Raw genomic sequence first — 19,556 nt, 5'->3', positions numbered from 1 at the left:
ACTCCCCTCCTCAGGAAGGTTACCGAAACCAAAAGAAGACCTACCAGAATTGGGGTGGGCAGGGTGTCATTATCACATACATCTTCAAGAGGAGCTCCGAAAAGCTGTTTTTGCTTTCTGGGTGGTAGAGGTGGGTGTTGGTTGTCCTCGCGAGTCCTGGAGCTACACCAGAAGGCCCAGTTTTTGACAGAATTCTTATTAACTGTCTTCTTGTCTGAATCAAATGTAGAAGAGAGATTTTCAGTAGTAGTAGTTTAGCTTATTTAGCCTATTTCCACCAGTTACATTCAGCAGCATGTTCATGGCAGAGGCTGAAAGAGAGAAACTGAACCATTTGTTATATAGAATTCCCCACACTCTGAAACAGGCTAATTGCATCCTTGTGGTGTTAACATGTTCTTCTTCCCCATAGTCTGCAAACCTAGAGGCGTGATCAGACTCAGGGGTGATTCTCCCTGTGACAGTACTCCCCAGACAGTGCTATCTATTCCCTTTGCCCTGTGTCATGAGGCACTTAAGCTGTAGTTATACAGGTTTCCTAATGGTAAGTATTATCAGAGGATTCCAGTATCAGATCTCCTTTTAAAACCCAAAATATTTAATATTCAAATCAAGCAGCATTTGGTTATCATTTACTTTTGTAGTAAGTTTCCTTCCTCGGTTCAATGACCTGTTTGGCTTTCTGAACACCAGTCATGCCCAGTTTTCTCCCATCAAAAGAATCGCCTTTCATGAGACATCCTGCCTGATCCTGCTTTTCAGTCAGCCTCTGGACCTCAGTCAGCCACACACCTCAGTCAGCTCCAAGGATGACTTCCTGCCCTCAGGGTCTTGGGAAGTAGTCATTAAATGCAGACTACTTGGTAGGATTACAGTTGGCCATTTTTGTGTAACACCTTACTCAGCTAACCCAAAGATGAATGTTAACTACCAACAGCCCCTGTCAAAGGAATGCAGATGAAGGGCTTTTCAAAGAAAGAGTGATCAGCAATGAGAAATGGAGTTCAGAGTTTCTCATGCCCGCTGAGAATGTTTCCCTGGTATTTGCTCAATAAACCTGCTTAATATTTCCTTAAATAACCTGCTTAAATAACCAGCTGAAGAAGTCAACAGAGGAGCCAAGTTGTAGAAAAATCAACAGGAGAATGTAACCAAATATTTTAAAATGCCCATCCTCTTGTCTGTTCTGAGACATAGTGAGTACATCACCATGTCCTTTCAAGGGACTGAAGCACTGTGGGGCTGGGTGAGAGAACTAGAAGGCTCCTATTCTGCCTCTTAATTGGATAAGTTGCCTAAAAGTCTTTGAGCTTCACTTTGCTCAGACTTAACAGAAATGATGCTACTTACACCTCACTGGACTACATAACATCAGGTACTACTCATCACAAGACATGGCACATAGCAGCCTTAATAAAGGTCATTTCCCTCCTTGAAAGGGCCTAAGGCAGCCTAGACATCAGTCACCTCCCCCCAAGCAGACTCCACCCCCATTCTCCATTTGCTTTTGCAGTGTCCAGAAGGTGTACATTCCTAGAGGAATGCCATCATTTTGCCTTAGGCTCCTCCTGCCCTGCGATTCATGCTGCCATCATTTTAAAAGGAGATAATGAAGAAAGCAAATGCATTCTTAAATTCAGCAAGAGATTCTCCTAATTAACATGTACAAATGTTAAAAAAAAATACATGTTTATATGGGGTGAGTTGCCATACGCACTCTGGTTTCCCTACTCTTAACCTGATTGTTTTATTTCTAACCTTCCAGAGGTATTCATATATTCCAAATGTATTCATGCATTGTTCAGCTTTAATAAGAATACTCTTAGGAAGAAAGCTCTATCAGTAGCTACAAAGCTATACGTCCAGCTCGTCTGTAAGCATAGATGGAAAGCAAAATAGACATTAAGCCCTGTACTTCAATTTTCAGGTCTAGATGGACCTTTCGTTATGTACTTTGGTTGGTGTTAGAGTTCTTGTTGGCTCTGTGACCAATAAAAATATACAGTACAGCCATGAAAAGTATGGTGCTCAGTTGTTCAGTCATGTCCAACTCCTGCAACCCCATGGACTATAGCCTGTCAGGCTCCTGTCCGTGGATGTCCCGGATAATAATACTGGAATGGGTTGCCAGGGACTGTTAAACAGGTTAACTTTATAACCTCATCTTTCTTAAACAGTCCTGGCAAGATTTAGGTTAGTGTTTCCTCATGCTCAAATTAGGGTTTAAACATCAAGAAGTGAAATTTTGAAATGTTGTGGGTGTAGAATAACAACTATAAAAGACAAATACTTTCAGTAGAAGTTATATTATGGCTCAAATACTTCCTAAATTAGTAGGACATTTTATTCAGATAAAGAAATGTCCATGGGACAATATTGGAGTGGTAGCAGGCATCATTGCGAGAGGAAAGATGTTAAAACAAACAAACAGACATATAAACATTCAGTCCCATTCCATTAGCAACCTGGGTCTGAAGCAGAATGGAAAGTGAGCTTGCTGTGGAGGTAGAATGGAGAGTTCACGTCTCAGGGGCGGTCCTAAGACGGAGGAGGAAATAGCAAGGAAAGATCTCTTTCTCCCCACAGCTTCATGGTAAGAACATTTGAGCCGGAGCAAATTCCACAAAACAACTTCTGAATGCTGGCAGAGGACATCGGGCACCCAGAAAGGCAGCCCATTGTCTTCGAAAGGCGGTAAGAAAAAATATAAAAGATAAAAAGAGAGACAAAAGACGTAGGGATGGAGATCTGTCCCAGGAAGGGAATCTGAAAAGAGGAGAAGTTTCCAAACACCAGGAAACACTCTCACTGGCAGGTCAGTGGGGAGTTTTGGAACCTCAGAGGGCAACATAACCTGGAGGAACACTAAATAAATAAATAAAACCCACCAATTACGTGCCTAACAGCAACTTCCAGCAGAAAAGTAGTCCAGACACTCACATTTGCCACCAGCAAGCAGGGGGCTGAACAGGGAGGTGTGGGCTGCATTGTAAGCACCTGGCCTGAATGCCCTGAGGGCAATCTGACCCAAACTGTGGGATAGCCAGACAGAAAGTAAAAAGAGAGAGACAGAAGTATCCTGGGAAAAGCCCTAACCTAAGGCACTTCCTGGCCCACTCACAGAACAAAGGACTGAGCACAGGAGAGCTAGCTGGCTGTGCACTGGCTGGAGACAGGGAGGCAGGCGGGGGCAGCCAGAGCCAGAAAGGGGCAATCTCAGCCCCAGAGGAGCATCCTCTACAAAACCTCAAGCAGGCTCCCATTTGCCTACCAAGACTTCTTGGGATTCTGAGTGGTTGACATTCTCAGGGAGGGTTGCAGCCAGGGATCAGCTCCCCAGAAGAGACACAAGGCATACCTGAGACGGGCACACCTACTGCCACCCAGTAAACTGAGCGGCTGGGATGGAGGAGGTGATAAGACGCACCACACCTGGGGGTGACTGTGCTCGCCAAGCACCTGGTCGCCTGAGCTGCTCGGACCGGGGAAGGGCACAAGAGGCAGGTCCAACCGAGTCTGAGCCTTTGTGGACTACCTGAGAACCAACGTGAACCAGAGTGGCTTAGACCTGGGAAGTGCACGCAATCCAGGGCCCACCTCAGACAGTTCCAGGCAGAGCAACCTGGAGCCTGAGCAGTGTAGACTGGGAAAGCACACACACCGTGAGCGGGGGCAAACCCAGTGCGGCCGGGACCTGGTGAGCATACGCCAGTGATATTGGTTTGCAGTGTTCCAACCTGCCCACAGCACGACTGAATCAGTTAGCCTAAATGAGTGACCACCTTCGATCCCCTATGTCAGGGCGGAAATTAGACACTGAAGAGACCAGCAAACAGAAGAAGCTAAATAAACATGGGGAACCGCTCTGGAAATGACAGGTGCAACAGATTCAAACCTTGTAGTTAGCACTGACTACATTGGAAGGGGCCTATAGATCTTGAGAAGTATAAGGTGGATCAAGGAACTATCTGAAACTGAACTAACCCCACACTGCCCACAACAGCTCCAGAAAAATTCCTAGATATATTTTTACTATTACCATTTAAAAATTTTCTTTAAATTTTTAAGTCCTCTATTACTCCTTTAATTTTCATTTTTATGCCCTACTATTACCTTGCAAAAAAAAAAAGACCGTATTTGTAAAGCAAAATTCATATATATAATTTAACATTTATTGTGACTTTTTTTGTTTCTTTTTTGGACACATTTTATTTAACTTACATACATTAACACTTCTCAAACTTCTGTACCTAAGAACCCCTAAACAACAGAAGAGAATCAGTTTATTAGTATTGAGGGTATAGTCCTTATTGGTTTACTGGCTTACATCTTTCTTTGAGGGCTGATATTTTGCTTTAAAAACACATAACAATTGTGTTATTTTTCATAAAAGGGTCTTTTAAATTTCAACATAGACATAGTTTTATTTTTTGCATAGGAGTTGACCAGTTTAATTATTTCATTCTACTCCTGGAATTAGAAGTCCCCCAGACTTCTAAAGAAAACAGACATCCCAAAAGATGTGTCATGCTTATTCTGTGCCTTGGTGTGACTCTGGTATTAATCATATCCTAATTTGAGAAATACAGGTTTGTTTGAGTTCTCCACCTGAACCATAAGATCATTAAAGATAGGGATCTTATTTTCTTTGGATTTTAGGCCCTGTCTTGGAAAAGTGAAAGTGAAAGTGAAGTCGCTCAGTTGTGTCGACTCTTTGCGACCCCATGGACTGAAGGCTACCAGGCTCCTCCCTCCATGGGATTCTCCAGGCAAGAGTACTGGAGTGGGTTGCCATTTCCTTCTCCATTTTTTAAAGATTGTATTTTGGGGAGTGTCACCTTTACTCTAGACTTTTAATCTGTGCTTTTTGGTATTTGGGATCAATTTGTACCTTTAGGAACCCAATCTTCTCTACCTATTTTTATTTGGGAGAGTGATTACTGGCTTGATGTCTCTCTCCCCCTTTTGACTCTCCTTTTTCTCCACCAGGTGATCACTATCTCCACCTCAGCCTTCTCTTCCCTACCCAACTCTGTGAATCTCTTTGTGTGTTCTGGGCTGTGGAGAACACTTAGGGAACTGATTACTGGCTGGATCTGTCTCTCTCCTTTTGAATCCCTCTTTTCTCCTCCCGGTCACCTCTGTCTCCTTCCTCCTTCTTCTCTTCTCTGTGTAACTCCATGAACCTCTCTGAGGGGTCCAGACTGTGGAGAGCACACAGGGAATTGACTACTGGCTAGCTTGCTCTCTCCCCTTTTGATTCCCCCTCTTCTTCTCCTGGTCAACTCTATCTCCCTCCTCCCTCTTCTCTTCTCCGTCTCACTCTGTGAACCTCTCCGGGTGTCCCTCACTGTGGAGAAGCTTTTCGTCATTAACCTAGATGTTTTATCATCGGTGCTGTACAGATAGAGAAGTCTCGAGGCTACTGTAAGAATAAGACAAAACCAGAGGCAGGAGGCTTAAGTCCAAACCCTGAGAACACCAGAGAACTCCTAACTCCAGGGAACATTAATGGATAAGAGCTCATCCAAAAGCCTCCGTACCTACACTGAAAATAAGCACCACTCACGAGCCAACAAGTTCCAGAGCAAGACATACCACACAAATTCTCTAGCAATGCAGGAACATAGCCCCGAGCATCAACATACAGGCTGCCCTAAGTCACACCAAACCCACAGTCATCTCAAAACTCACTACTGGACACTTCATTCCACTCCAGAGAGAAATCCAGCCCCACCCACCAGAACATGGATGCAAGCTTCCCTAACCAGGAAACCTTGAGAAGCCACCTGCAAAACCCCAGCCACAGTGAGGAACCTCCACAATAAAGAGGAACCACAAGCTGCCAGAATACAGAAAGGCCACCCCAAACACAACAATCTCACTGTAGCTGAAGCTGAAACTCCACTGTTTTGGCCACCTGATGTGAAGAACTGACTCTATGGAAAAGACTCTGATGCTGGGAAAGATTGAAGGCAGGAGGAGAAGGGGACGAGAGAGGATGAGATGGTTGGATGGCATCACCGATTCGATGGACATGAGTTTGAGTAAGCTCCAGGAGTTGGTGATGCACAGGGAGGCCTGGCACGCTGCAGTCCTCGACCCCAAGGACTCGGGGTCACTGTATTCCTTGGGGTCACAAAGAGTCAGACACGACTGAGCAACTGAACTCAACTGAACCATGATGTCTCCTAAAGCTGTACTAGTTGCTTCTTGAAATCAGAACAGTGTTATCCTTTCTTTGATCTCACAAGTGGGAAACTTCCCATGTCTTGGAGCAGATGGAAATTACTACCCTTACAATGTGATTTGGGCTCTAGGATCTCCCATGGAGCCCTGGCAGCCTTGCTGTCTTTTGCATGAAAGCCAGTTACATTATTCACCTACCTGAAATCTCACTGTTATCAGTGTTATCACAACTCACTGAGTTCTCTCCAAAGAGAGAAGTGATATCTTCTCCAAATATCTTGAGACAGTTTTCAATGAGGAATTGTATCAGAAAAACCTATAACACAAAGGGGCAAAAAAAATGGTGTATTACTGTACATATGGCATAATAGTAAATCACATTTCATACGTGAACCTGGGCTCTTACACAAAATGCAAAAGAGGTCTGAGAAAAATTCAGACTTGATTAAATATATGTATATATGGATGTATATATACATACATTATATATATATATTATGTATATACATCAGTTATTTCTAAGAAATAAATGATAGTTGCAAGAGTACATTGGGCAATAATTTTAAAATTCTTTTAGTCATTGGGCTAAAGTTATAATATGTGGGCTGGTTTAATAGCTAGAATTTTGTAATGATGGTTACATGCTTAAAACTAGGATGATTTGTAAGTAGCCCACATAGGATGTTTGGGAAAAAATGTATATTGTCTTATTGAGTTTTATTTAGTTTTATAAATTTTTTTTAGTTTTAATGATATACAATTTATATATAGCATCTTATTAAAACTTATAAAGTATCAAATACAACACAAATTGCGAAATTCACTTCAGTGAGGAAATATCAGAAAGGTAGGTTGGAGAGGTTTCTGTGTGGAGTGGAGGGCGGTAGGGGGGTTGTGAAGGAAGAAAGCATCTGGAGAGAAAACATGTCTGTCTGTCTGTCTACATTTACTTGCCTGACCCTTGCTGTCTAGGGGAGCTTGGAGAAGAGCTGTGATCTTATTAGGCATGGTATGGCTCTGTTAGGATGTTCTGAAATATTTTACTAGCTTGCTCATCCTCTAGCGGAGACACAATAGAAGCCAAGTATTTTCCTGAATGAGCCACAACTGGCAGAGTGCGGCCAGCGTGTGTGGAGCCTCGGGTGCTTGTATGGCCCAGGCCGCCTAAGATGTGCCAACAGGGACCAGATGTATTGGGTCTGTCATCGTTGTGTAATGGTGAACTCACAGTTTGGAGGCTCTTACACCCTCAGTGATGAGGCTGAGAGTTGAACCTTGGCTCTCCGGTTCCAAAGCCAGGTTCTTTTCTATCATATCGTCCTACTCTAACCTCTCTGTTGTTTAATCCCTTGGATGGCAAGGGAGAAGTGACTCAGCTGTTCTCAGTTAAAAGACACCTTCCCATGCCCAACCAGAGTAGGACTCTGCCACTCCAAGGCGGTGTAATTAAAATGTGCACTTTAAAACACGGATTCACCAGCGTTAATACCATAGACTTCAGGTTCAAAATGGGGACTCTGCCCCACAAGGCATAAAATGAGAGATCTTGTTACCTTTTTGCTGACGTTTTCAAATGCTGAGCTGCCAGAATTAAGCAGACAAAGGATGCTTGGGGTGAGATACAAGGATAAATCATGAGCTGTCATCTGACTGGATGAGGAATGTTGCTCAATGTTGTGTAACACTCCAAAAAGGTGTCGCAAAAAAACTACATTGGCTTTCGGTAGCTGGTCTACAAGCCTAATGACAGAAAAAGCACTTATGAATAAAGCGAGTCATTTTGCTTAGTAAGTGGAAATACAGAGAACACAGTACTTCTTTTCCTACCATGTACACAGTCCATTCTCACAGTGCCAGGCATGAATGCATACAAGAATGTTTCACTGATTTTAATTCCTGAACCAGATAAGCCCTACTCTGGTTAGTTATGTGTTTGTATTTAAGATCATACCCCTGGCGGATTGGTTCTTTATCATCTCTTTCTACGCCAGTGGATTTCATCTCCAACAGTTTCATGTATTCAGAAGGTGTAAAATGGCCAAGCATTCCATGTTAATAAGATTAGGAGAAAAACACAGTGTCACCAATAAGGCATGCATCTCTTTTCAAACTGGCTTCCAGGGGTATCCTCAAGTGAAAGCACTTGATACTGCTCATTATTTCAGAGGACACAGCTGTAAACTATAAGCTAATATTTTCCTAAGAGTATGTTGGTTGCATTTTCTCAGAGTTGAGTAATTATTGCATCATTACCTCTGGGTCGCAGTTATTTTCTCCTCCTCATTCCCTTCATCAATAACATCAAGCCATTTATCGTAGAGACGGGCTGAAAAGATGCTTCCTTGGATATTTCGAAGAAAATCCTTATGTAGATCAGAAAAATAAATATTATCTTATGATAAGTTCAATGGAGAAATTGCAAAGAAAATATTTAGTTGAAAAATTCAATTCAGTCCGCAATTCCTTCACAGCCACACATACTGATTCACACAGAGCTTGGCTGTGACTCTCCACAGCCTTGCACACTCAGAAGTACTGGTTGGATTTTCCCCAGCTAAAATTGGAAGCCTAAAAGTAGAGTCTAGGCTGTGGTGAGAATGAGGCTAAAGCTCCTTCTATCACCTGGAGCTTACTCTTTGTGTACATGTTAACACAATAGTACAAACTGGCAAGGTCTGGTGATAACTCACCCGAAATCCTATTCGTTTCCTGAAAAGAAATGCACATACCCATTTTGTTTGTTTACTTCAGACACAGTGCTTGCTCTGAATTCAAGAAAGAGAAGTTCTGAAATAAGACTACACCCCTACATGCTCTTATACACATATTAAGAGAAAATCGGAGGTATGTGTGGTCTTTGGGGAAAAGCTAGTATCGAAATCGCTTCGATCTTTTTCTTAAAAAAAAATCTATATATATATATAAAAGTTCAGTTGTACAGAGTTTTAAGCAGCAGGTGTTAGAAATAAACCAAAAGCCCCAATGGGTAAACTACACGTTACCCTTGCAACTCTTTGAATGGAATATATCCTCCCCAAAGAGGAAGCTGAAAATTTACATACATGGCAACTTCACACCTGTGGGATAGAATCTGCAAATGTAAGCTTCCTAAGTGGAGGCCTGGAAAGTTTATCCTGGTGACCAAGTCTTAATATGATAGAATGGGGCCTATGAAAATGGATGAAGTTGTAAACTGTTGTGCAAGCCTGAGGGGAAATGATTGCATTGCCTTGCCAGTTTCAAAGGCACAACTTGCTTCCACTGGTCTTAATATACAGCCTGACTTCTCTGAAGAGTATCTGCTTCAGGCAGTGTTTCTACGGCAACTGTCATGCTTATAATCCTGTCAGCGTTCACTTGTTTCAGTACTTACTGAGCTGCTGTTTGTGTCCGGCATTCCTTTGAGTATTGAGGATAGAGTATGAAGATAACGTACAGAGTCTCAGTCCTCTCATACTTTTTCTTGTGATTGGTATTCAGTACCCAATCATGGTCATTAGGTTTTCTCTATGCTTCTTATGGAGTGTCCACAGTATATTGGGAGGGAGGAAGCACTCCATTTCAGTTCAGCCGTTCAGTCCTGTCCTACTCTTTGCGACCCCATGCACTGCACACCAGGCTTTCCTGTCCATCACCAACACCTGGGTCTTGTTCAGATTCATGTCCATCGAGTTGGTGATGCCATTCAACCATCTCATCTGGCTTTGGCTTCTGGGAGTCTGGGAGTGTGCAGCAGGCCCTTTGTGGTTAAGCCAGGACATGACTCATACAGAATATGCCGTGGCTATTTGCTATTGGCCCTCTGTTTATAGACAGTTTAATGGAAAACTCAATGTGGTTCTCATTATGTATTCACTTCTGATTTAGACCACCTCTGTGGTTGCTTGGACATATGGTATTCTCAAGGCCAAAGGTGCGAAGTTTGATTCCCCACCAAGATCAATCAACTTTAAGACGAGAAAGCTTTGAGATTGTCTAAGACCTGTACGCTTATAGCATGGAAACAGGCAAGAGCCTAGTAACACCTGCTCACAAATCAAATCAGTTCCAAGTGTGCACCTTATAGAGGGTAGCACTCTACTTGCTATAGGCATCCCTAGTGTGTATTATGATGGTGCAAGTGTTCTAGGGCTCACCTCTAAGTCATATCTGCACTGTTGCTATTATCATACAATCGAACATTAACAGGGGACAAGGAAACACCACATGTTATTTAGTTTCTAAGATAATTTTAATAACCTATCTATAGTTATTACTACATCAATATAGTTCTTCATACCTGCTAACAAGTTCCAACATGGATTGATTAATTTTTTTGTTTCTGTTCTGTTATCGCCCTGGTAGAAATTTAGCTACATGCTTGTGATTTAGCTGTATCATTTCAAACTCAGTCTATTTTTGTATAAATGTATGGAACTTTTCCAAATTCCAAACTAATTTTGACTGTTGGACTCACTCTAAAAATAAGATTTTTACATGGGGCATATAGTAAAACTGGTTACCATATAAATATACCCTTGGGTGGTGGGTTAAACTTACAGATATTAACAAAGGTTGTTAAAGATGGGAAGGGAGAAAAAAAGAGGAAAAAGGGGGAACAAATTGTGGAGACATCCCTACACTAATTGTAAAATAAAAGGCATTGTGAGACAGGAAAAGGTAGGATGATGTAGTGATCAGAGATTTTGGTCGCCTCACTAAGCATTTTTTGATTCATTGTAAGACAAATGGACTTCCCAGGTGGGGCTAGTGGTAAAGAACCTGCCTGCCAATGCAAGAGATGCAAGAGAGGCAGGTTCGATCCCTGGCAGGAAGATCCCCTGGAGTCGAGCATGGCAACCCACTCTAGGATTCTTGCCTGGAGGGTTGCATGGACAGAGGAGTCTGCTGGGCTACAGTCAATGGGATTACAGAGAATCCGATGCGACTAGGCGACTAACACACACACACACACAAGCACACACACACACACGAGTTTACCATAGTGAGTAAACATCTGTCTTGCATCCATGCTAAGTTGCCACAGCCGTGTCCAGTTCTGGGCCCCCTCATAAACTATAACCTGCCAGACTCCTCCGTCCATACGACTGGAGTCGTATGTCAGTCCCTGTTCCAGGGGATCCTTCCAACCCAGGGATCGAACCCAGGTTTCTTGCATTGCAGGCAGATTCTTTACTGTCTGAGCCACCTGGGAAGCTACTTCTGTTAACTGTTTCCAAAAGCTTAATATGAATTTTATTTTGGAAATGTTGCCTTCATTAGGAAGGTGATGAGGCAGTCATCCAAAGCAGGAAGCTTGTTTTGGTAAACGCTCAATGTGTAAGTGGGTATTTTGAAATTTATTCTTCTTCTTCATGGAGTGTTCAGGACCGAGATGTGCAATGAAAAAGGAAAATATCTAATGTATGGGGCTCATAACATTTGAGGTACCTTCCTTCACTTTTGACTTTGTGAAGTGTTTTCCACGTTTCAGATCCTTCCTCTCTTATGCCTATTATGCTTCTTGGGCATTCATAGTGAAAGACCAGTCATACAGCTTTAGACTGACTCTGTGTGTGGACGATGCTCAAGCTTTCCTTACCTTTAAGACTGACGATACTACGAGAACGGATTCATCATCCAAGTTAACTTTGTGTCCAGCGTTTAGTTTCTCCTTTAGGGCTATTGCGGATTTTATACTGGCTGGTTTTCTGAAGATGCCTTCTGTGAACGGCCCTTTTTGATTGATAAAGGAAAGCATCTCCTATAGGGAAGGAAAGAGAAGAAAACTGTGGGACATTTCCTATCTAGAAGCCCAGAGCACAAGCTTGCTCCTGTTTTGACAGAGCTGTGGTAAATGAGGGTATAGTTCTAGAACAGCACCGAAGTCAATTTGAAATTTTTACTTCAGTGTCTGTAAATATATTTCCTACCCAACAATCGATTTGAGTCATACACTGAAACATTTTAAACACTTGTGTAGTCAGATTTTCTGTTTCAGTGAATTTACTGTATTAACTGTCTCTGCTTTGAGGCCTTTGAGGAGTCACCCTCTCCTCCTTCACCGCTGCTTTCTCATTATTCCCTATTATAGATGCTCTTCCCTGAGTGTGGAAATCTTTTTGCCATATTCATGCTCCATTTGTTTATTCCCCTTCCAGGGACTGTCCACCCCATTCATTCCTGTTTCCTGTATTCCCTCCCCTCAACCTCAGGCTTAATCAGGCTCCTCCTCCTCTGATCTCATTCCTTTCTCATCAGCCTTTCTAGTTCCTTTTCCTGTATTTTCATGTCCTCTGCTGTCTGCAAAGTTAGAGAGATAACAGATATTGGAGCCAGGTGTTTCAAGGATTGTGGAATCTGTTATGCTCCTCATCCACTGTGTGACTTTGGGCATAGCACATTCTTGGGTGAGGCTCTTTTGTTTTTCTTTTATGAAGTGAGGGTGGTGATAGTAATGGCTACTGCCTAAATTTTCTGTGAAAGCGCAAGGTCTGGGGTAGTAGCTAGCACATAACTGGTATGATAAATTTCTCCATATATAGCATACAATTCCCTGCATCTAGTGTAGTGCTTGGAGAGAGAGTGGACAGTGAACAAGAGTTAATGCTTACACTTCAATACACTAGCTGGATATAGCACAGTCCAAACTCTGTGACTCTCTTTTGACACATTCTGGCAGGATCAAAGGATTCATCTTTGCCAGAGGATGCCTACTTTATGCTTAAACACTTGAGTTACATATCAAATCCGTGTGAGACATTTTGAGTCATAGGGCGAGCAGACTCAGCTGAAGGAGACTTGAGACTAGTGTGGACTTCAAGGGAGGAGACCAGGAGACAATGTGAGGATGAGGTGGACTCTCAGAGCTTCTTACACACAGAGTCTGAGGAAAGTTACAGGGCTCAACATAGCCTGGAGTTAAACTCCGCTCCAGGTCCTCCCCACCATTCTATGCAAAACCAAGAGCTCTCACCCAAAGAAAAAAATGGACATTGGGTTGATTACGATCAGCTCCCACCCGGTCCCAGTCTCTGGCCGATCTCCAAAATTCCTTGCCCCAGCTGCTTAAGAGATAACTACTCTGAATAACCTTGCAGAAGAATGGGCGCCCTTAAGACAGTAGCTTTCCACATCCATGCCTATATAGACTTCCTCTTCTTGGGTAAGGGCAGCAGCTCCCTAATCTGACTGCTGCCCCGTCTTGCCTCATTAAAGTTGATTTGTTAGGTGCCAGGTGTCATCGTTTTTCTCAGCCTCGCCTTCTCTAACAGCCTTACTTGAAAGAGCCCACGTTAACTGGTCTGAGCTGGTATAGATGGGTCTTTGTTGAAATCAGTGGAATGGATGAGAGTAACTTTTCATCTTGTATTTGCCTTCTGACTCTGCAGTACCTAAATCAGATCTTTTTCTTTGAAATAACATTGTGAAACTTATCGGACAAAGCCAGACTTCCTCATGTGGAGTAGATTGGGAAGAGAACACTTGATCTCTGCGAACTCCCCTCCTCAGGAAGGTTACCAAAACCAAAAGAAGACCTACCAGAATTGGGGTGGGCAGGGTGTCATTATCACATACTTCCTCAAGAGCAACTCCAAAGAGCTGTTTTTGCTTTCTGGGTGGTAGAGGTGGGTGTTGGTTGTCCTCGCGAGTCCTGGAGCTACACCAAAAGGCCGAGTTTTTGACAGAACTCTTACTAACTGTCTTCTTGTCTGAATCAAATGTAGAAGAGAGATTTTCAGTAGTAGTAGTTGAGCTTATTTAGCCTATTTCCACCAGTTACATTCAGCAGCATGTTCATGGCAGAGGCTGAAAGAGAGAAACTGAACCATTTGTTATATAGAATTCCCCACACTCTGAAACAGGCTAATTGCATCCTTGTGGTGTTAACATGTTCTTCTTCCCCATATTCTGCAAACCTAGAGGCGTGATCAGACTCAGGGGTGATTCTCCCTGTGACAGTACTCCCCAGACAGTGCTATCTATTCCCTTTGCCCTGTGTCATGAGGCACTTAAGCTGTAGTTATACAGGTTTCCTAATGGTAAGTATTATCAGACAGTTCTGGTATCAGATCTCATTTTAAAAGCAAAGTATTTAATATTCAAATCAATCCGCATTTGGTTATCATTTATTTTTGTAGTAAGTTTCCTTCCTCGGTTCAATGACCTGTTTGGCTTTCTGAACACCAGTCATGCCCAATTTTCTCCCATCAAAAGAATCGCCTTTCATGAGAAATCCTGCCTCATCCTGCTTTTCAGTCAGCCTCTGGACCTCTCCTCTGGGAGGCCACACACCTCAGTCAGCTCCAGGGATGACTTCCTGTCCTCAGGGTCTTGGGAAGTAGTCATTAAATGCAGACTACTTGGTAGGATTACAGTTGGCCATTTTTGTGTAACACCTTACTCAGCTAACCCAAAGATGAATTCTAACTACCACAGCCCCTGTCAAAGGAATGCAGATGAAGGGCTTTTCAAAGAAAGAGTGATCAGCAATGAGAAATGGAGTTCAGAGTTTCTCATGCCCAGCTAAGCATGTTTCCCTGGTATTTGCTCAATAAACCTGCTTAATATTTCCTTAAATAACCTGCTTAAATAACCAGCTAAAGAAGTCAACAGAGGAGCCAAGTTGTAGAAAAATCAACAGGAGAATGTAACCAAATATTTTAAAATGCCCATCCTCTTGTCTGTTCTGAGACATAGTGAGTACATCACCATGTCCTTTCAAGGGACTGAAGCACTTGTGGTGCTGGGTGAGAGAACTAGAAGGCTCCTATTCTGCCTCTTAATTGGATAAGTTGCCTAAAATTCTTTGAGCTTCAGTTTGCTCAGGCTTAACAGAAATGATGCTACTTACACCTCACTGGACTACAAAACATCATGTACTACTCATCACAAGACATGGCACATAGCAGCCTTAATAAAGGTCATTTCCCTCCTTCAAAGGGCCTAAGGCAGCCTAGACATCAGTCACCTCCCCCCAAGCAGACTCCACCCCCATTCTCCATTTGATTTTGCAGCCTCCAGAAGGTGTACGTTCCTAGAGGAATGCCATCATTTTGCCTTAGGCTCCTCCTGCCCTGCGATTCATACTGCCATCATTTTAAAAGGAGATAATGAAGACAGCAAATGCATTCTTAAATTCAGGAAGAGAATCTCCTAATTAATATGTGCAAATGTTTAAAAAAATGCATGTTTATATGGGTTGAGTTGCTTTATGCACCCTGGTTTCCCTACTCTTAACCTGATTCTTTTATTTCTAAGCTACCCACAGGTATTCATATATTCCAAATGTATTCATGCATTGTTCAGCTTTAATAAGAATACTCTTAGGAAGAAAGCGCTATCAGTTGCTACAAAGGTGTATGTCCAGCTCGTCTATAAGCATAGATGCAAAGCAAAAGAGACATTAAGCCCTGTACTTTTATTTTCAGGTCTAGATGGACCATTTGTTATGTACATTGGTTGGTGTTAGATTTCTTGTTGGCTCTGTGACCAAAAAAATATACAGTATAACCATGGAAAGTATGGTGCTTAGTTGTTCAGTTGTGTCCAACTCTTGCGACCCCATAAATATAGCCTGTCAGGCTCCTGTCCGTGGATGTCCCAGATAATAAAACTGGAGTTGGTTGCCAGGGACTGTTAAACAGGTTAACTTTATATCCTCATCTTTCTTAAACAGTCCTCACAAGATTTAGGTTGGTGTTTCCTCATGCTCAAATTAGGGTTTGAACATTAAGAAGTGAAATTTGAAATGTTGTGGGTGTAGAATAACAACTATAAGGAGAAAAATACTTTCAGTAGTAATTCTGTTCTGGCCCGAATACTTCCAAAATTAGTAGGACGTTTTATTCAGATCAAGAAATGTCCATGGGACAATATTGGTGTGGTAGCAGGGATCATTGCAGAGGAAAGATTTTAAAGCAAACAAACAGACATATAAACATTCAGTCCAGTTCCATTTGCAACCTGGGTCTGAAGAGGATGGAAAGTGAGCTTGCTGTGGAGGTAGAATCCAGAGTTCAAGTCTCAGGGGCGGTCCTAAGATGGCGGAGGGAATAGGATGGAAAGATCACTTTCTCCCCACAACTTAATGGAATGAACTTTTGAGCCTGAGCAAATTCCACAAAACAACTTCTGAATGCTGGCAGAGGACATCAGGCACCCAGAAAGGCAGCCCATTATCTTCGAAAGGAGGTAAGAAAAAATATAAAAGGTAAAAAGAGAGACAAAAGACGTAGGGACAGAGATCTGTCCCAGGAAGGGAGTCTTAAAAGAGGAGAAGTTTCCAAACACCAGGAAACACTCTCACTGGCAGATCAGTGGGGAGTTTTGGAATCTCAGAGGGCAACGTAACAGGGAGGAATGCTAAATAAATAAATAAAACCCACCACTTAGGTGCCTAACAGCAACTTCCAGCAGAGAAGTAGTCCAGACACTCACATTTGCCACCAGCAAGCAGGGGGCTGAACAGGGAGGTGTGGGCTGCATTGTAGGCACCTGGCCTGAATGCCCTGAGGGCAATCTGACCCAAACTGTGGGATAGCCAGACAGAAAGTAAAAAGAGAGAGAGAACTATCCTGGGAAAAGCCCTATTATCCTGGGAAAAGCCCTAACCTAAGGCACTTCCTGGCCCCCTCAAAGAACATAGGACTGAGCACAGGAGAGCTAGCTGGCTGTGCACTGCCTGGAGACAGGGAGGCAGGCGGGGACAGCCAGAGCCAGAAAGGGGCAATCTCAGCCCCAGAGGAGCATCCTCTACAAAACTGCAAGCAGGCTCCCATTTGCCTACCAAGACTTCTTGGGATTCTGGGTGGTTGACATCCGCCGAGAGCGTCGCAACAGGGGTCAGCTCCCCAGAAGAGACACATGGCATACCTGAGACGGGCACACCTGCTGCCACCCAGGAAACCTAGCGGCTGGGATGGAGGACGTGATAAGACGCACCACACCTGGGGGTGACTGTGCTCGCCAAGCACCTGGTCGCCTGAGCTCCTTGGACCGGGGAAGTGCACAAGAGGCAGGTCCAACCGAGTCTGAGCCTTGGTGGACTACCTGAGAAGCAACCTGAACCAGAGTGGCTTAGACCTGGGAGGTGCACGCAACCCAGGGCCCACCTCAGACAGTTCCAGGCAGAGCAACCTGGAGCCTGAGCAGTGTAGACTGAGAAAGCACACACACCGTGAGCGGGGGCAAACCCAGTGCGGCCGGGACCTGGTGAGCATACGCCAGTGATATGGTTTGCAGTGTTCCAACCTGCCCACAGCACGACTGAATCAGTTAGCCTAAATGAGTGACCACCTTCGATCCCCTATGTCAGGGCGGAAATTAGACACTGAAGAGACCAGCAAACAGAAGAAGCTAAAATAAACACCGGGAACCACTCTGCAAATGACAGGTGCAACGGATTCAAACCTTGTAGTTAGCACTGACTACATTGGAAGGGGCCTATAGATCTTTAGATGTATAAGCTGGATCTAGGAGCTATCTGAAACCGAACTAACCCCACACTGCCCACAACAGCTCCAGAAAAATTCCTAGATATATTTTTACTATTATCATTTAAAAATTTTCTTTAAATTTTTAAGTCCTCTAGTACTCCTTTAATTTTCATTTTTATAATCTACTATTACCTTGCAAAAAAAAGTCCCTATTTTTAAAGTAAACTTCATATATATATTTTATCATATATTGTGACTTTTTAAAAAATATTGTATTTTGGGGAGTGTCACGTTAACTCTAGACTTTTAATCTGTGCTTTTTGGTATTTGTTACCAATTTTGTACCTTTAGGAACCCAATCTTCTCTACCCATTTTTAGTTGGGAAGTGTGATTACTGGCTTAATGGCTCTCTCCCTCTTTTGACTCTCCTTTTTCTCCACCAGGTAACTTCTATCTCCACTTCAGCCTTCTCTTCCCTACCCAACTCTGTGAATCTCTTTGTGTGTTCCGGGCTGTGGAGAACACTTAGGGAACTGATTACTGGCTGGATCTGGTCTCTCTCCTTTTGAATCCCTCTTTTCTCCTCCCGGTCACCTCCGCCTCCTTCCTCCTTCTTCTCTTCTCTGTTTAACTACTGCATGAACCTCCCTGAGGGGTCCAGACCGAGGAGAGCACACAGGGAATTGACTACTGGCTAGCTTGCTCTCTCCCCTTTTGATTCCCCCTCTTCTTCACCTGGTCAACTCTATCATCTACCCTTCTCCCTCTCTCCGTCTCTCTGTGAACCTCTCCGGGTGTCCCTCACTGTGGAGAAGCTTTTGATCATTAACCTAGATGTTTTATCATTGGTGCTGTACAGATAGAGAAGTCTCGAGGCTACTGTAAGAATAAGACTGAAAACCAGAGGCAGGAGGCTTAAGTCCAAATCCTGAGAACACCAGAGAACTCCTGACTCCAGGGAACATTAATGGATAAGAGCTCATCCAAAAGCCTCCGTACCTACACTGAAACCAAGCACCACCCAAGAGCTAACAAGTTCCAGAGCAAGACATACCACACAAATTCTCTAGCAATGCAAGAACATAGCCCCGAGCATCAATATACAGGCTGCCCTAAGTCACACCAAACCCACAGTCATCTCAAAACTCACTACTGGACACTTCATTCCACTCCAGAGAGAAATCCAGCCCCACCCACCAGAACATGGACGCAAGCTTCCCTAACCAGGAAACCTTGAGAAGCCGCCTGCAAAACCCCAGCCACAGTGAGGAACCTCCACAATAAAGAGGAACCACAAGCTGCCAGAATACAGAAAGGCCACCCGAAACACAACAATCTCACTGTAGCTGAAGCTGAAACTCCACTGTTTTGGCCACCTGATGTGAAGAACTGACTCTTTGGAAAAGACTCTGATGCTGGGAAAGATTGAAGGCAGGAGGAGAAGGGGACGAGAGAGGATGAGATGGTTGGATGGCATCACCGATTCGATGGACATGAGTTTGAGTAAGCTCCGGGAGTTGGTGATGCACAGGGGAGGCCTGGCACGCTGCAGTCCTCGACCCCAAGGACTTGGGGGCACTGTAGTCCTTGGGGTCACAAAGAGTCGGACACGACTGAGCAACTGAACTCAACTGAACCGTGATGTCTCCTAAAGCTGTACTAGTTGCTTCTTGAAATCAGAACAGTGTTATCCTTTCTTTGATCTCACAAGTGGGAAACTTCCCATGTCTTAGAGCTGATGGAAATTATTGCCCTTACAATGTGATTTGGGCTCTAGGATCTCCCATGGAGCCCTGGCAGCCTTGCTGTCTTTTGCATCAAAGCCAGTTACATTATTCACCTACCTGAAATCTCACTGTTATCAGTGATATCACTGTTATCACAACTCACTGAGTTCTCTCCAAAGAGAGAAGTGATATCTTCTCCAAATATCTTGAGACAGTTTTCAA

At 43.5% G+C, this 19,556-nt stretch overlaps 2 protein-coding genes across 2 annotated transcripts in view; both read right to left on the bottom strand.

Annotated features, from left to right (window-relative positions):
• The window catches only part of LOC114115414 (rho GTPase-activating protein 20-like), a 9,376-nt gene extending 9,106 nt beyond the window's left edge, over positions 1–270 (bottom strand). Inside the window, exon 1 of the mRNA XM_042251111.1 lies at positions 45–270. The gene's annotated coding sequence lies outside the window, so the exon portion shown is untranslated. The remainder of the gene's footprint in view (positions 1–44) is intronic.
• LOC114115237 (rho GTPase-activating protein 20-like) overlaps positions 1–19,556 on the bottom strand; it is a 20,804-nt gene extending 1,248 nt beyond the window's left edge. The window contains exons 1-7 of the mRNA XM_060417499.1: positions 19,452–19,556; positions 13,711–13,880; positions 11,771–11,932; positions 8,443–8,552; positions 7,743–7,929; positions 6,388–6,505; positions 45–214 (exon numbers count right to left, since the gene is read on the bottom strand). Of these exons, the coding sequence (XP_060273482.1) occupies positions 45–214; positions 6,388–6,505; positions 7,743–7,929; positions 8,443–8,552; positions 11,771–11,929 (744 nt within the window). The 5' untranslated portion in view covers positions 11,930–11,932; positions 13,711–13,880; positions 19,452–19,556. The remainder of the gene's footprint in view (positions 1–44; positions 215–6,387; positions 6,506–7,742; positions 7,930–8,442; positions 8,553–11,770; positions 11,933–13,710; positions 13,881–19,451) is intronic.

The sequence above is a fragment of the Ovis aries genome, chromosome 6, assembly GCF_016772045.2.
Source record: "Ovis aries strain OAR_USU_Benz2616 breed Rambouillet chromosome 6, ARS-UI_Ramb_v3.0, whole genome shotgun sequence".
Lineage (NCBI taxonomy): Eukaryota > Metazoa > Chordata > Mammalia > Artiodactyla > Bovidae > Ovis > Ovis aries.
This window is presented reverse-complemented; position numbering and strand designations above follow the sequence as displayed.